Source organism: Balaenoptera physalus, assembly GCF_965194825.1.
Source record: "Balaenoptera physalus genome assembly, chromosome: X".
NCBI lineage: Eukaryota > Metazoa > Chordata > Mammalia > Artiodactyla > Balaenopteridae > Balaenoptera > Balaenoptera physalus.
Window position 1 is genome coordinate 43,586,423 of NC_138903.1, and position 15,990 is coordinate 43,602,412.

At 56.3% G+C, this 15,990-nt stretch overlaps 1 protein-coding gene across 10 annotated transcripts; it reads left to right on the top strand.

The window, feature by feature from the left end:
• The first annotated feature begins 641 nt into the window (after positions 1 to 641).
• On the top strand, positions 642 to 15,989 carry CCDC120 (coiled-coil domain containing 120). 10 transcript variants are annotated; one of them, XM_082446495.1, is made up of 11 exons: positions 642 to 1,465; positions 5,415 to 5,578; positions 8,838 to 8,987; positions 9,106 to 9,196; positions 9,339 to 9,472; positions 10,138 to 10,278; positions 10,632 to 10,935; positions 11,282 to 11,344; positions 11,645 to 11,819; positions 11,951 to 12,049; positions 13,390 to 15,989. In XM_082446495.1, the coding sequence occupies exons 4-11, from the start codon at positions 9,148 to 9,150 to the stop codon at positions 14,324 to 14,326; spliced, it is 1,902 nt and encodes a 633-aa protein (XP_082302621.1). In that variant the 5' UTR covers positions 642 to 1,465; positions 5,415 to 5,578; positions 8,838 to 8,987; positions 9,106 to 9,147; the 3' UTR covers positions 14,327 to 15,989. The 10 variants fall into 10 exon arrangements, with proteins under 10 accessions (XP_082302621.1, XP_082302616.1, XP_082302619.1 ...); XM_082446490.1 differs by having other exon boundaries at positions 8,838 to 8,937; XM_082446493.1 differs by having other exon boundaries at positions 8,838 to 8,880.
• The last annotated feature ends 1 nt before the right edge of the window (position 15,990 follows it).

Genomic DNA, 15,990 nt, shown 5'->3' on the forward strand with positions numbered 1-15,990 from the left:
AAAAGAAAAGATCGTTGGAGGATGCTTTGTAATATATTAGAGTCACTGAAGAATGATTTAGGGTGTGGATAAGAGTCATTGGAGGGCTTGAGGGACACATTTGGGGTCACGGGAGTATGATTTGGAGGTTCAGTTGGGTAACTACAGAAAGTTAGTGGTTATGGAGGTTTGCTGAGGACTGTTGGAGAGTCCCTCAACTTCGGGGTCGGAGTTTGGATCAGTGGAATGTGGTTTGGAGGTGGAGAGGGTGTTGGAGGGTAGTTTGAAGTGTGGTTGGGGGATCCACCTTGAGTAGTTGGGAGTACATGGGAGTTTTGCCAGGAGTGGGGTTGGTCAGTGGAAGGTTTGGTGGTGTTGGTGGTGGTGGGAGTTCATGGAACATGGGTTGGAGTTAGAGCAGGTGACTGTTGGAATTGATCTGGCGTGCAGGTGGGGGACACTCCAAAGGTAGTTGAGAATGTTTGGGGTGGTGTTGAGGGCTCTTTAGTGCCATTTGGGGATCAATAGAGTGTGGTTAGGATGGTACATGGAGAGTGGTTTAGGGTCATGGAGGGTGTTTTGGGTGCATATTGGGGGTAGATGGAGGGTGATTTGGAAGTGCTCTTCGGAGGTTAACAGTTTCAGGGCTGATTGTAGATGGTTTGGGGGAACAACTTGGGGGTATTGGAGGGTAGCTTATTTGTACAGCTTGGGTGTCCAAGGAAGGCAGATTGGGGGTACTGCTTTGGGATCAATGGACAATAGTTTGGGGATACAATTTGGGAGATGATGGAGTGTGGTTTGGAGTGCATTTGGGGCACCGGAGGGTAGTTGGGGGAATTTAGAAGTGTGGTGGTGGCTGACCGAAGGCAGTCTGTGGGTAGTTCTTGGGTGTTCGTTGCGCGGTGAATTGGGGTGAGGGGCGCTAGTCTGATCACTGAGGGGGCGTGGCCTCGGTAGGGGACAGCGCCACTGCCCTCGAGAAAGCGTGTGCGCAAGCGCTCCGAACTGGTTCGGTCCTGGCGCTCCCAGGGCAGGGAAAAAAAAAAAAAAAAGAAAAAGAAAAAAAACAACAACAACAAAAAAAAAACGAAGACCCGAACTGGCGCCTGCGCACTTGGCCTCCGCCGCTGCTGTGGTCTCGCGCCCCGCCCCCTGTCTCTCCCCCCCCCCTACCCCGCCCCTCCAAGCTCGCGCTCAGCGGCGGAGGTGGCGGTGCCGCTGGGAGCGGACAGACCTGAGTTGAAGGTGGGGGGCCGGGGTCCACTGCCCTCGGTCGAGCGGCTGCTACCCTCCCACCCTCCCCGCGCCCCCCATCTGGCCCCCAGGGTTAACAGTCGCACGGCCGAACGCGGCCCACGGGCAGGGCGCGGAAGGGGAGTAGGCACGAGCCCGGGAACGAGCTGGGGGCAGCGAGGGAGGGGCGCTCCCACCACTCTTTCAGGCCTGCACCAACCCCGCCTACGCCGCGGGGCGAGGACCCTCGGTGAGTAACGCCCGCTTGGGGTTGGAAGGGAGGAGACGGCGGGGTGAAGGCCCGGAAACGCCGACTGGCGATGTACCTGCTCGCGCACCCCCGACCTCTGACCCCGTGGTCTCCCCCTCGACCCCTGCCTTACCTGGCTACATCTTTTTTTAACCTCGAAACCCGGCCAGTCTTGGCCCCAGGAGCGCTGGTCTGACCCCTGACCTAACCATATTTTGGCCTGGTGTGATCCTCAACCCCTGTTTTGTACCTCTAAATCCAGTCCTGACCCCAAACCCCATCCAGTTATGTTCTCAGGATCCTTGACCTGACCCCAGATCCTTGCCTGACCCTGTTCCATCTCTGAAGCTCATCTTGCCTTGTCTTGATCTCCCCAGTTTCCGTCCTGATGCTTGACCTGCCTATTCTCTTGTCCAGTCCCTGAACCCCTTCCAGTCATGTCCTGTACCCCTAACCCCAGTCTGATCCAGGTCTGTCCCGATTCCTGACCTCTGACTTATGTACTTTCTCCCCACCCAGTACTATCCCCCGGGTCCCCCTCCTGTCTCCTGAACTCCATCCTGGCCCACCACCTTTAGACTGTCCCTCTTGCCTCCTGCCATGTCCCTGCCCCCAAACCTATGCTGTTTTCCCTTGTCTTCTCTTGGCCCATCACTGTCCTCGTTCCTATCCTCATTCTGTCCTGGTCTTTTCCTGTTCCTTACCTCCACCCTGAACCTGCTCTTTTCCCTATCCTCTTCCTTGAACCGCTGTCTTGGCCTGTCCCCCATCATGTCTTCTGACTACCATTTTATACTGACCCTGATCCCTGCCCTCCTCTTTTGTCCCCTACTGTCCCCTACTTTTTCTCTGGCCTTTGTCCATCCTATCCCCTGGCCAGTGTCCTGGATTCTTCTCTGTCTTATCTTTTGACCTCCATCCTACAACTCTGATTCTGTTTTGTCCCTTATACCCCTTCCTGTCCTGTGTCTTCATTCTGTCCCAACCCCAGGCCCCTGTTTTGCCCCTTACCATGCCCCTCCACGCTGTTCAGATCTCCCTCCTTCGTAACACCCACTTTCCATCTCCTCTGAGCCCAGAAGGACAGGGGTTCCATTATACCCTGACCATGAACTTGGAGGTTCCACTGTACCTATTGTCTCTGAAATTCATCCCAAATGCTTCTCTTAGCATGAGCAAGAGCAAGCAGCCTTGTGGGCCCCGTGAGGCTGAGGGAGTTTTCACATGTGATTTCCCCCACCCAGTGATCTCACACAGAGCTTGCATTTCTCTCCCTGCCCCAGGAGGGCATGGAACTGTTCCTGTGCCCGCTACCCTCTCCAAGTGTGAAAGAACACCCTAAATTATTCAGTGACTCTCTGGGAGTCTGTGAGGTCTGGGTCATGTTTCCAGCCTTGCTAGGTTGGGGGCTGCCCCATGTAGGGGTGGGGGACTCAGGGGTATGTGTGAGTCTTCTAGGTCATGTTACCCCCATCTCCTGGTCTTGATCCCAGGTGCAGTGATCCCTGCTTTCCTGGCCTGGAAAAAAGTCCATCCTAGGCCAGAGGCTTCAGGGCTTGGTAGGGGTAGGATGGGGGCAGGAGTTTATCCTCCTCCTGTCAGCAGTAAGCAGTACAAATCTTGATGCTGAGTCCATCCTACCTCTGTGGGCAGGTCTGTGTGTATTGGGGGATCTCTGTTAGAATCAGGCTCATCCAGTAGTGACAATAATAACAACAACAAAAAAAGAAGTTCTCTTACTGTCTGAATCGCCTTGATTTTGAGGACAGACAGGGAGAATTTGAATAGTGAGGAAGTAACATGTCATTCAACTATGTTTTATTACCGTATTTCTCATAGAGAATAGTGAGAGTTTGAATAATGAAATATCAGACCTGTTTCATTTATCCAAAACAGGTATCCAAACCTATTAATAACAACAAACACATCCCTCACTGTCCCAGTATATTTGGTACCCAAGTTCCGAGAGGGAGAGTTTGGATAGTTCAGACAGTGAAAGATATTAAGTTATCTGAAGTTATTCTGTTTTTGCATTTTGCAGAGTGAGTAGGGAGAATTCAGATAACAAGGGATAATGGCTCTAACTCAGAAATGTATTCAAATCTATTCATTTTCCTGTGCTCCAGTGGCAAGAGTTGGGATAGTAAGGGTACAGCATTATATAAATGTATTTGGTTCCTCTGTTTTGCCTGGTGAGTAAGGAAAGCTCAGAGAGTGAGGGATACCAGTCCTATCTCAAAAATGTATCCAAATCCATTCAGTTCCTGTATTTGGATAGTGAGAGTTCAGACAATTTTTCTGAATATATTTGGTTCCTGCATTTTTTTTTGGGGGGGGGTTCCTGCATTTTTGATGTTGAGGAGGGAGAGGTTGGATAATGAGGGAAAACAGCTCTGTTTCAAATATGTCTGGTTTGGCAAGTAAGGAGGGTTCTATATCTGGGCTGCAAGTAGGGAGGGTTTCGAGGCTGAGGGATACCAGCTGTGTCTGAAAGTGTGTGTGTGTGTGTGTGTGTGTGTGTGTGTGTGTGTGTGTATTTGATTCCTGAGTTCGGACTGGGAGGAATACTTGTAATTATGTATGACATATTACATATACATATTGAGCACTTACCATGGGCCAGGCACTGTCCTAAGCAAGCTTTGAATGTCTTAGCTCCTGTCATGCTCCCAACCCCCCTGTGAGTTTTATACTGCTGTCAGCATCCCCATTTTACAGATGAAGACATTGAGGCACAGAGAAGTTGAGTGACTTGTCCAAGCAGTCACACAGCCAGGAAGTGGCAGAGCTGGGTTGAATCTCAGACCCACCACTTGCTAGCCCTATGGGAGGCCACAGGAGGCTCAGGTCCCCGCTGGGGTGGGGCTTAGAGGTGGTTGTCTTCCAGACTGTTAAAAGCTGTGGACCAGGGCAATGATGTGTGTGGGTGACTCCGCCTTGCCTGGCCCAAGAGACCCAGTTACCTGCTCTTCCCTCCTTACTCTCGCCCCAGCCCACCTCTGCCTGAGTTTATTATTGTAGTTATTAACAGTTGTTAATGATGTGGTATGAGTTTTCTTGCACTTTGAAATGTCTTCCAAAGTTACTTTGGTCTCCATTGGCTCTGTTAGCACCGTTTACCCGTTTTCCAAATGCAGAAATCTAAGCCTTGAGACTCAATCTGCATTGCTGGCCAGGTACACTTGTCCCTCTCGGCTCTGATGGGTTTTTTTGGCCGTGCCACACAGCTTGCGGAATATTAGTCCCCCGACCAGGGATCGAACCCATGCCCCCTGCAGTGGAAGTGCGGGGTTCTAACCACTGGACCACCAGGGAATTCAGCTCTGATTTTATAAACATCCCCCTTCCCAGCCTCCTTGGTGTCCCACAAGAGGTGGGAGAGGCCATGGCTGAGAGGACACTCCCCACCAACACCCAGCTGCCCACCTTGTGGCTGCTGCCTCCATCAGCCCCAGGCAGTGAAGGGAGGGAGAAGGGGGGTGATGAAAGGGGCCTTTGTGTCCCGTGCCGGAAATCTCACACCCAGCAAGAAAGGTGGGCAGGGTGGCGGGAAGCCTCAGTAACACGTACACTGGGGTACACTGGGCGTTGCTGATACAGAGCAAGTTCCTCTCCAGGCTTGGCCCACCTGCCAAGTGGAGAGGGAGCTTTCCTCACTCTCCTCTTTCACATCTTGGCGTGGGCTGCTGTCGGGGCCTGGTTTGGGCTTGGGCCCTGAGGTCACAGAGCAGATGGTCCCAAATGGAGCTCAAGATGTGTGGTGTGTGCCGGGGCAGGCCCAAAGCCCAGGTGGTGGTGGTGGGGAAACAGTACATCGCAGAGACTCAGAGCCCTCCATTTCCTTGACTCCTGGCCAGAAACGCCCCAGGAGGTGGGGGGAGGAACTGGGGAGACCCAGCCTGGATGTGAAGAAGCATGAGCCCCGTTTCCCACTCCTCCTCCCTTGCAGGAGTTGCCTCTGTCAACTTGCAACCCAGGACCCAGCCCCCTGAGTTCTGATTCTACCTGCTCTCATGCCTCTGTGATCAGAATCGGGCCTCTTCACCTCTGCGAGCCCCAGCTTTCATCTCTCCAAGCTGGCTATGAGGAGCTGGGTCTGTGCCATCCTCCCAGGTTTGTAGGGGTCAGGAGGGGTTAAACCACCAGTGTGTTTCTTCCATTTGCTGGGATGATTTCTTCTGAAGCTGCAGAAGGTGGTAGGGTCTTGAGACATGGTCTCTCCTTAGAAAAGTGGACCTTGTCTGTCCCAACTTGGGAAACTATTACCCCAGTGAGGGTGGGAATTGCCCTAAGACCTTCTCCCACCCCTGCCTTGCCCTGGGAGGAAAGGGTAGGGGTGTCAGGAACGTGGAGTGCTGCCAAGAGACGCACACCCGAGATACCCCAAGTCCTCTCCTGTGCTTACAACTCCCCAGACCTCCATCCCTTGGCTCCCAGGTAGTACCCTAGGGTGGGCAGGGTCTGATCTGGGTACTTGGGCAGCACCAGAGGCAGTCGCCGCTCCCACGACCCTTAGCCCTTCTTCCTCAATCCTCTGTTAGGTGTATGGGGTGAGGGGGGATGTCCAGGCTCTCTTCTTGGCCGTGCTGGGCACCCTGAGGGGACTTGGCTCCAAGACAGCTCCTAAGGGTGGCCGGAGCCCTGGTGTCAGGCAGGCAAGGGTTAAAAGGTATGGGCTGGCCCAGTCCCTGGCCAGGTAGGCTGGGCCATTGCCTAGTGGGAGGCGGCCTAGGCATCCGCCACTGCGCTCACCCGCTTATTGCCACTACCAGCCGGAGCAGGGCCTGGTTGAGACAACTATTTTTTTTGAGGTACCTGAGGCCACCCCACAGCACCTCTCTGCTCTGGCATTGGTGAGCACCTGGGAACAATGGGCCCAGGGGCGAGGGGTCGGGGGAGAAGGGCACAGGGTGTGCTGAAGTTCCCTGTGGGAGGCAGCTAGGTCTCTGTGAGAGGCACAGCGAGGAAGGAGGGCCTGGCTAGAGGGGCGAAGCCTAAAATGTCCAATTTTCTTTCCTGGCATGAAGCCGATTCCTTGCCGGAAGTGGACAAGGGGAAGGGATGGGGGAGAAGAGAAGCCAGCGTCCCCCTTCTCTGCTCCCCGCTCCTTCCTCTCCCCCTTCCTCCCCTGCAGGGGTAGCCTCTGCCCTCCTTCAACCTGGGGCCCAGCCCCCTAGAAAGCCCAGACTGGGCTGTTGAGAAACTACTTGCCAGCACCTGCCTGGTCCTCCACACTGTTCCCCTAGAGTGTGGGCGGGGGGAGAGGACCTCTGGGGCGGTGTGGGGAACAGGCCCAGGCATTGGGAGTTTGTATTTGCTCCGAAGGTGGCGGGATGTGGAAATGGGGGTCCCACTGAGGTGTTGGGGTGCCACCCAGGTGAGGTGTCTTGGTTGTAAACAGTCATTACAGCCAGGAATTTCTTTCTCGGCTGTGGTGTCAGAAGGGCAGACCTGAAAAACCTGCTGGGCCCGCCTCTGGGTGTGGGGGGTGCCCTCTGCAGCTCTCTTGCTGCAGCCCATCCTGGGACGGGACGGGGCCACGGGGTCACCAGTGGGGAGACCCAAGGGCTGGTGTGTGGGTGTGTTGGGGAGGGGACTGCTGGGATTCCCCCTTCTCACCATCTTTGGGTGGGAACCAGGCAGTCCCAGGACCCCAGGCCAATATGCGGAGGGTAGGTGAGCAGAGGCAGAGGCTTGGGAGCGGGTGTGAGCGTGTTGGGGGTGTGGAGCGTGGACCCTGCCCGATGACCCCATGACTCAGGCCCTAGCTATGTCCCAGAGGTCAGGCTGACAGGGTGGAGTCGGGGTTCCTGCCTATACCCCAGGTGGACTTCCAGGATGCCACGAGCTCCCAGGGAAGGAAGGCTCGAGGCATCCCAGTGTGGGATGTGGGACCAATCCTGGTGAACGGGCCCACTGGGGAGGAGTTGAGGTTCCTGTTGAGGTGCAGGAAGGTTTAGAGTTCCTCAAACCCAAATGGGGGCTGGGGAAGAAGGAACCCCAGGAGCCGAGGGGCAGAGGAGGCTAAGCTGGGACCTCAAGGAAAGCCTGCCTTGCCGGGTAATGTCAGACCTTGGAGGGGGGTGGTGAGGGCATGTGAGCACCTCTGCAGAGCACATGCTGCTGCCTGGATGTGCAAAAAGGCTTTAGGGACTGACCCCGCCCCTGATGTTGAGGACAAGGAACCCCTGCTTTGTGGGAGGGGCACAGCCCCCATGGGGTGGGTGGGAGGACTGCCGAGAAGCTGGTGGCACCCTATTAGCAGCTTGGCCACACCCCCAATGCATAGATGGGGAAGGGGCTTGAACCCACCCCTCCGTGGCTGCCTGGGTCTTCACACCTGGCCACCATGTCATGACAAAGTGCGAGGTAGGTGGGGATGGGACCTCTGTGGCCTCATGAGGTCCTCCCAATCGCCTGCCACCAGGTCAGGCCAGGTGGTGGGAGGTGATGTCACCTGGCTGCCCAGCTGGGGACTGAGCAGGCTGTGGGACGGAGGGAGCAAACTCCAGAGGAAGGGATGAGGGCAGGGCTGGCAGCCAGCCAGGGCCGGCTCCATGGTCAGCCAGGGTGTCTGGGGGCAGAGAAGGAGGCAGGAGGCAGTCAGCTTGTTATCTGTAGCTGTGGGCTCTGCCACTCCCAGTCCCAGCAGGCTGACTTCCCTGTGCCGGGTGCAGGACAGGCTGGCGTGCGGGGAGGGGCCGGAGGGGTCCTGAGGCCAAGTGAACGCTCTCCCTGCCGCACCAGGGCCGCGGGATACAGTTGGGACAAGTAGCGACCCACAGACCACAGTCATTCTTTTATTCACCCAGCAGACTTTCATTGAGCACTTGCTGTGTGCACAGAAGTGTTCTGAGTGCCAGAGATACTGATACATTTTCTGTCCTCATAAATGTACAAGGGAGGCACAGTCTTGTTTGACAGCAGTTGTGAGGGGACATAATGCGGGGGCCCACCTCTGGAAGTGACACTGAAGCCCCAGAATGTAAGAGACAACCAGGGGCTGGAGTGGCGAGAGGTGAAAAGTGCACTTTGGACAGCAGCGGCAGCCTGTGCAAAGGCCTGGCGGCCTGATGGGCTGGGAGCTTATGAGGGATTGGTGGGGTTCAGCACCTCTAGTAAGGGGGAGTGTTGGACCGGAGGGGTGGGCCTGGCTACATCCGTAGCTAAGGGCAGGTTATTTCACCTCTTTGTGTCTTACTCTCCTCACCTCTAAAATGGGGGTAATAATAATCACAGAACTGCCATCATAGGGTGGTTGTGAAGATTAAATGTGGCATAGAAGGTAACTGTTCCAGGCACCCAGGTGCTTAATAAATGCCTACTGTTCTTGTAGTTGGTTGAATCTGTACCATTAATTCTCCCTTCCCAGGCAAGACTCCTGACTGTGGCCCATGGGCCTCTGAGGAGGCATTGTAAGTCCGCCCAGCTCCCCACTTGCTGTGCTCCCACTCAATGGGAAGGGAACCAAGGTACCAGGGCCTTGACATTGACACAGATTCTCAGAGGGCAGGCCAAGCAGGCGGGCGGGGTCAGGGTACCCCTTATTCCCAGCTGGGGTGTGGGAACCTGGGTAGAGGGAGAGGTTGGCGGTGCACACCGGATGTGCTTCCTCAGTGGCTCCCGTGCATCACTGCTAGGCCTTGTCCAGCCATCAGCCACAGCCTCTTGACAGCACCAGGATGGAAGTCAAAGGTCAGCTGATCAGCTCTCCCACCTTCAGTGCCTCAGGTTAGTATCTGGTTCCCCCTCCTGCTGCCTCCTCCCCTGCTCTGAGTCACCACCTGCCCACTTGGGAAGGGTTGGTCCCTGGCCCCACAGCTGCCCCAGGCTGCCCTGATTGCCCCCCGATCTTTGCTCCCTCTGTGTCCAGCTGCCCTGTTTGGAGAGGCTGCCCCCCAGGTGAAGTCAGAGCGTCTGCGGGGGCTGCTCGACCGTCAGCGGACCCTGCAGGAGGCCCTGAGCCTGAAACTTCAGGAGCTACGAAAAGTGTGTCTCCAGGAGGCGGTGAGGGCCGGACCCTAAGGGTGTCGGTGCGGGGGGAGGAACAGGCACGAGGTAGGCAGACTGCGGTGGTGATTGCTGAGCCACTTGTCTGAGCTGTAGATTCCCCAAAGCTCAGCTTGCATGTCTTAGAATCAATAAAATATGGTGATATTTTGCCACCATCCCCTATCAACAATTTGAAATCCAAAAAAACTCAAAAACAGAACAAAACAAGTTATTTCCAAAACTTGGCAGTGAAACCTGACCTGAACTGACACGGGGTGATTTATAGTTTTGATTTATCCCCCTTGCTGTGAATGACCACACAGTTTGCCAGAAATAATAATGCAGTTCAGAGCATGCAGCCCACGCCCTGAAGGGAATGTCATATAATATGCAGTGTACAGATGGTGTCACCTTTATAAAAACTATGAAATTCTGTATTCCAAAGCAGGTCTCCCTGCCTCCCGTGCCCACTGCCCTGGGGACTTGGGCCACTGAGGCGCTGAGAGTCTCTGCTGCATACCCACCTGGTGGAGAATTGGGAGGAGGAAGAGAAATAACAGGCATGGGTGCTGAGCAGGGCTGGGCTCCTAGTAGGACTTCTGCACCTTCGGGGGTCGTTACTGCTTTGCCACATCCCCCCAACTAACACTTGGTAGTCTCTGACCCCTGCCCCTGCCCAGGAGCTGACTGGCCAGCTGCCCCCCGAGTGCCCACTGGAGCCTGGTGAACGGCCCCAGTTGGTCCGCCGGCGGCCGCCTGCAGCCCGCGCCTACCCTCCACCGCACCCCAATCCAGCACACCACTCCTTGTGCCCTGCCAAGGTGAGCAGATGGGCGTGCAGAGCAACATAGGGGTGGGACAGGAGCCCGGAGGAAGCCGAGAGCGGGTTGCAGCAGGGGAAGGAGAGGCTAAGGTGAGGAGGGAAGGAGCTTGAGGGAGGTGGGTTCCAGGTCTGAGAGAGGATGCTGGTCCCTGTCAGGATAGGCCTCTCACCCCCAGGAAGATGAAGAGACCCAGCCCTAATCCACACAGGCCCTGCCCCCAGAGGGAGAATAGGCCACCCCCAGGAGGGGCAGGCCCCGCCTCCAGCGTAGCTGGGCTTTGCCACCACTTGGTCCTGGTGCTTGGCCATTTCCATTTCCAACATTTGGTCCTGTCCCACCCTCTTGGGTAGTCCCCGCAGGAGCTGGCGCTCGAGGCCCTGGAGCGCGAAGTGTCAGTGCAGCAGCAGATTGCGGCAGCTGCCCGCCGCCTGGCCTTGGCCCCTGAGCTCAGCGCCGAGCAGCGCCGACGTCGGCGCCAGGTCCAGGCAGATGCTTTGCGGAGGCTGCATGAGCTGGAGGAGCAGCTCGGGGATGTCCGGGCCCACCTGGGTCTCCCGGGGATCCCGCCGCCCCAGCCCCTGCCGCTGTCCGCTGGGACAGTTATCACTGCCCAGGGAGTCTGCCTGGGCACGCGCCTCACCCAGCTCAGCCAAGGTGAGCCAGGCCCTGTCACCCCACCGATGAAAGCAGGAAGGTGGGCATTGGCTAAGGGACGTGGTAGAGGTGGAGTGGGTGAGCAGCCAGTGAAAAGTGGGAGGTAGGCAGAACTTAAGGGGCCCTACCAGTAAGACGAATTGTGTAAACTGGCTCCTGGGCAAGGGTGGGACCATTGGGAATAGGCATCAGGAAAGTGAGGAACCAAGCCTCTGGTGGTCTTGGATTTAGGTAAAGGTGGATTCTTGGGAAGTGTACGGGATGGGGAGGAGACGGCCCAGTGGTGTAAGGGGATGGCACCCGGACCTTGCATTGATAGGCCTGGGTCTCCCCTTCTTACCTGTAGAAGACGTAGTTCTGCACTCGGAGAGCAGCTCCCTCTCAGAGTCTGGGGCCAGCCATGATAATGGTGAGGACCCCTGCCCCCCAAATCCACCCATCTTTTGATGCTTAGCCCCCACCCTCCCTCTTCAGCTCCTCTTTAGCCATGACCCATCCTCCTGTGGAGCCCCCATTTTCTTTGCTTCAATCCCCCTGCCCCGCCCCATCAGCCCCAGTTCCTGCCTCATCCCTTAGCTCTTCCTCAGCCTGTCCTACCTGCTTAGCCCTCTGCCCCTCCCTACCTCCCTAGCCCCTGCCCTTTGCTTTGCCCACAACCCTTCAGGCACCCTCCCATTGAATTCTCCCCCACTTTCTCCCTTCCACCCAGAGGAGCCCCGTGGCTGCTTCCCTCTGGCTGAGCGCCCTTCACCACCGAAGGCCTGGGACCAGCTGCGGGCAGTATCTGGGGGCAGCCCTGAGCGGCGAACCCCGTGGAAACCACCCCCGTCGGATCTTTATGGGGATCTGAAGAGCCGGCGGAACTCTGTGGCCAGCCCCACCAGGTGAGGGTGAGCCCCTCCCCTCCTTCCCCAGGAGCCAGGAGTGGGAGCTGAGCCTGGGCTGGCAGGAGGGCCTGCTGCTAGGTACGGTCTCTAACCTGGACCCCCACCTGGGCCTGCTTGTCTCTGTCTAGCCCCACACGCTCGCTGCCCAGGAGTGCCTCCAGTTTTGAGGGGCGAAGTGTGCCTGCCACCCCTGTCCTCACCCGGGGCGCTGGCCCCCAGCTCTGCAAGTAAGTGGACTCTGAGGGTGAGATTGAAGGCCAAAGGAGGGAACCGGTAGTTCTAACTGGGGGTGTTGGGGAGAGCATTATCAAAGGGTGTGGGACATGAAAGACTGGCCTTTAAATCTATCAGTTTTATTCTGGTTTTCTATGTAGGTTGTATGAAAACGCAAGAATTTTATTTTAGTTTCAGAACTTTTGTTCATAATGCACCCTATTGCATGATAAAGAAATATAGGTAAAACACCTTTTGGAATATGCCATATGTGTATATGTGTAATGTCACATTATAAATAAAATTTTTTTAATTGACCAAAAGAAAAAAAAGAAAAGAAAAGAAAGGCTGGGTTTTGAAAGGTGAATAGGAGTTGTCTTGGTGGAGAAGGGGGTGGGGATTTGGGGCAGAAGCACCAAAGTTTGAGAATGGGCTTTTCTGTGCATTTTGGGCAAGTCATTTCCCTTCTCTGAATCTTTGTCTCCTCATTTGTGAAATGGGGATAATAATATCTGCCTGTGGAAGATACTGTAGGCATAAATGAGTTCTGGTTAACATGTACTGCGTACCTACCGTCTGCTAGGAATCAGTGCTTTACTTGGTATCAAACTCATTTAATTGTCACAACATCCCTGTGACGTAGGTGCTATTATTATTCCCATTTTAGAGATGAGGAAACTGAGACACAGAGAAGTTAAGTAACTTGCTAGTAAACTGAAGACCTGGTATTTGAATCCAGGCAAGTTTGACTCAAGAGTCCGTGCTTTTAACCACGGTACTCTACTACTTCTTAAACAAGTATGTACTTACTAAGTGCCTACTTTTTCTGGGCTGTGAACAGAACAAAGTCCCCATCCTTGTGACACTTGCATTCTATGAATAGTGGCTGTTGGGATGATAGTTTTGGGTGGTTCATACACATGATGGGACAGAGAATTCAGGAAGGGTCTTGAATTCCTGGCCTAAGGTTTAGGACCTCATGTTAGAGGAGGCGGGGAGCCCTGAGAAGCACCTTAGCAGGGGATGAGGGGTCAGATGTGTTAGGAAGAGCCCTCCGCCCTCCCCTGCTAGCATTTCCTCTTGAGCCCTACACACACTTACATCTCCCTCGGAGCTAACAGTCCCAGGCACCCCCATACGTTTTTAACCCCTCTGCTCCCCAGTCCGTGGCAGAACCTCTGCTGCTCTTTACATGCCACTACCTTTCACCTTTATACACACAGCTTCTAATCCTGGGCCTATTTTGGAGGTGTGGAAGTGAAGGCTCAGAGAGAGGCAGGATAGGGAGGGCACTCATCCCATCTCCCTGATATTTCTGACCCTTCTCCCATCACCCCCACCTCTGCTCCCCCAGACCTGAAGGCCTCCATTCTCGCCAGTGGTCCGGCAGCCAGGACTCCCAGATGGGCTTCCCCCGGGCGGACCCTGTCTCCGACCGTGCCTCCCTCTTCGCAGCTCGCACCCGCCGCAGCAATAGCTCCGAGGCCCTGCTGGTGGACCGGGCAGCTAGTGGGGGAGCTGGCTCCCCGCCTGCGCCTCTGGTTCCCCCTGCCGCTGGTCCCCCAGTCTGCAAGAGCAGTGAGGTGCTATATGAGCGCCCCCAACCAACTCCTGCCTTCTCCTCCCGCACAGCTGGCCCCCCAGACCCTCCCCGGGCCGCCCGGCCCAGCTCAGCCGCCCCTGCCTCCCGCGGGGTCCCCCGGCTCCCGCCTGTGTGTGGGGACTTCCTCTTGGACTACTCCCTGGACCGGGGCCTGCCCCGCGGTGGCGGCGGGACAGGCTGGGGGGAGCTGCTGCCCGCAGCTGAGGTCCCAGGACCCCTCTCCCGCCGGGATGGGCTCCTCGCCATGCTCCCAGGCCCACCACCTGTGTATGCAGCTGACGGCAGCAGCCCCCTCCTCCACAGCAAGGACCCCCACAGCCGTGCCACCCGCACCAAGCCCTGTGGCCTGCCCCTGGAGGCCGCTGAGGGCCCAGAGGTGCATCCCAACCCTCTGCTGTGGATGCCCCCACCCGCCCGTATCCCCCCAGCTGGTGAGCGCAGCGGCCACAAGAACCTTGCCCTGGAGGGGCTGCGGGACTGGTACATCCGGAACTCGGGACTGGCCACAGGGCCCCAGCGCCGGCCTGGGCTCCCCCACATGGGCCCGCAGCACCCGCCCTTCCTCCATGCCCGCTGCTATGAGGTGGGCCAGGCGCTGTATGGGGCCCCCAGCCAGGCGCCACTCCCGCACTCAAGGAGTTTCACGGCGCCCCCTGTCTCCGGCAGGTATGGGGGGTGCTTTTACTGATGGGTAGGGGTCTCTTGAGGCAGATGGCAAAGGTGTCCAGGCCAGGGAGCCAGCTAGTCATGGTAGTTAATGACATGGACCACGAGAGAAGTAGCTGCAGCCTTGGCCCGGAGTCACTGGGCCCTGCCTGACTCGCATTAGTCCGTGGGGTCTCGGTGGAGGGGTATCTTGGGTCCTGGTAGCAGCAGTTCTTCACCAAGCTAATACAAGAATTTTAATATTTGAACAACCAGTGCATGTCAGCTGAAAATGAGCCTTGAAACTAGGGTGCTGGGAGGAAGGGACGTCCTGTGCCCCTTGCCTTTCTCTTCCTCTTTTCACCACGCCCCACGCTTGTGAGCCTAAAGGTGCTGTCCTGTGCCTGCCTCCACCTCTTTAACGAGCCTGTTTTCCTCTCTCTTTCTGTGTCTTGTCCGTCTTTTCCTCTCTCCTCTGTCTTCCCACCCTGTCCTCCGGATTCCTGCTACCCCTTCTAAAGATACTACGCGGACTTCCTGTACCCCCCGGAGCTGAGCGCTCGTTTAAGTGACCTGACGCTAGAGGGGGAGCAGTCCTCCGGTTCTGACCCCCAGACCCCGGGGACACTGGTCTGACCCCTTCTCATATGCCCCTTGTTGGCCTGGGTATGACTTCAGTCTGGGGAGCACACAGCTGACCTCGCTGAGCCCTGGGGTGTGGCTGCTCTCGGTCCTGGGGGGCACCAACGTGATCTTCCAGGGCCCCTGGCTCCCCGTGGGCCCACGAAGGTGTCTGACACCCTGTGTCTCCTCTCACGCTGTGCTGGGGACTGGGGGCCCTCCGCCAGCTTAAAAGAGAGGGGAGGGGATGATGTAATGGGGACTCCAAGCCCCTTCCTCCATTTCTGTTTACAGTTGTGATCTAGGTATTCACTGTCTTCCCGCAACACTAGACGTTTTATAAAAAAGGAAACTGTGATCTCGTCCTGGTTGGGTTCATTCCTGTCCCCATGCCCAGCCTGTTCCATTCAGGAGCCCCCTCCACAAAACGGACCATATAGGGTCTCAGGGCCCAGTTTGGGGCAGCCAGGAGACTCCAGTGTGAACAGAACTCCCTGCCACCCCCCACTGTGGCAGTTTTTCTTGGGGAGGTGCCCACATTTGGAAGGAATGAAGTCTCTGCCCACATTTGGAAGGACTGAAGTCTGGGTGGGGGGCTTGCGTTCATTTTCCCTCCCCCAGGGTGCCTGAAGGCGCCCCAGTCCCTGTCTGCCTGTCTGTGCCCGCTGCCCCTGCCCACAGAATGAGATGGCCCAGCCTTTGGCGGCAGCCTCCTCTGCCCCGACTATCCCCAATCAGGAGGCCCCGCAGGAGGACCAAAGGGCAGAACCATTGGGTGTGTTGTGTCCTGGGATGTGGCGGTGGTGGAACCTGGCGTCTGGTAGATGACAATGAAATCCTCAAGTGACGTCTTGCCACGGGTTATGTCACACCTTCCTTGGCTTTCCTTCCATCCACCACTTTTTAAACAAATCCACACAAGCTGTGTTTTCTATGATACCTGTCTGTGGCTTTCTGGAGCTGGGGGTTCCCCTACCCCCTTTACCTAGTGTTAAACTTTTCTTTTTGTACTAATGAATCTGGGTCCAAGACACTACCCACACTGGAAGGGGATTTCTATAATAAATGTGTAAACTGAAACAGTGC

Excerpts from the sequence above, each read along its gene's own strand:
- CCDC120 (XM_082446491.1), top strand. The coding sequence starts at position 9,148 with ATGGAAGTCAAAGGTCAGCTGATCAGCTCTCCCACCTTCAGTGCCTCA. Across the intron at positions 9,473-10,137 it reads AAGTGTGTCTCCAGGAGGCG|GAGCTGACTGGCCAGCTGCC; the intron begins GTGAGGGCCGGA and ends GCCCCTGCCCAG. Across the intron at positions 11,345-11,644 it reads TGGGGCCAGCCATGATAATG|AGGAGCCCCGTGGCTGCTTC; the intron begins GTGAGGACCCCT and ends CCTTCCACCCAG.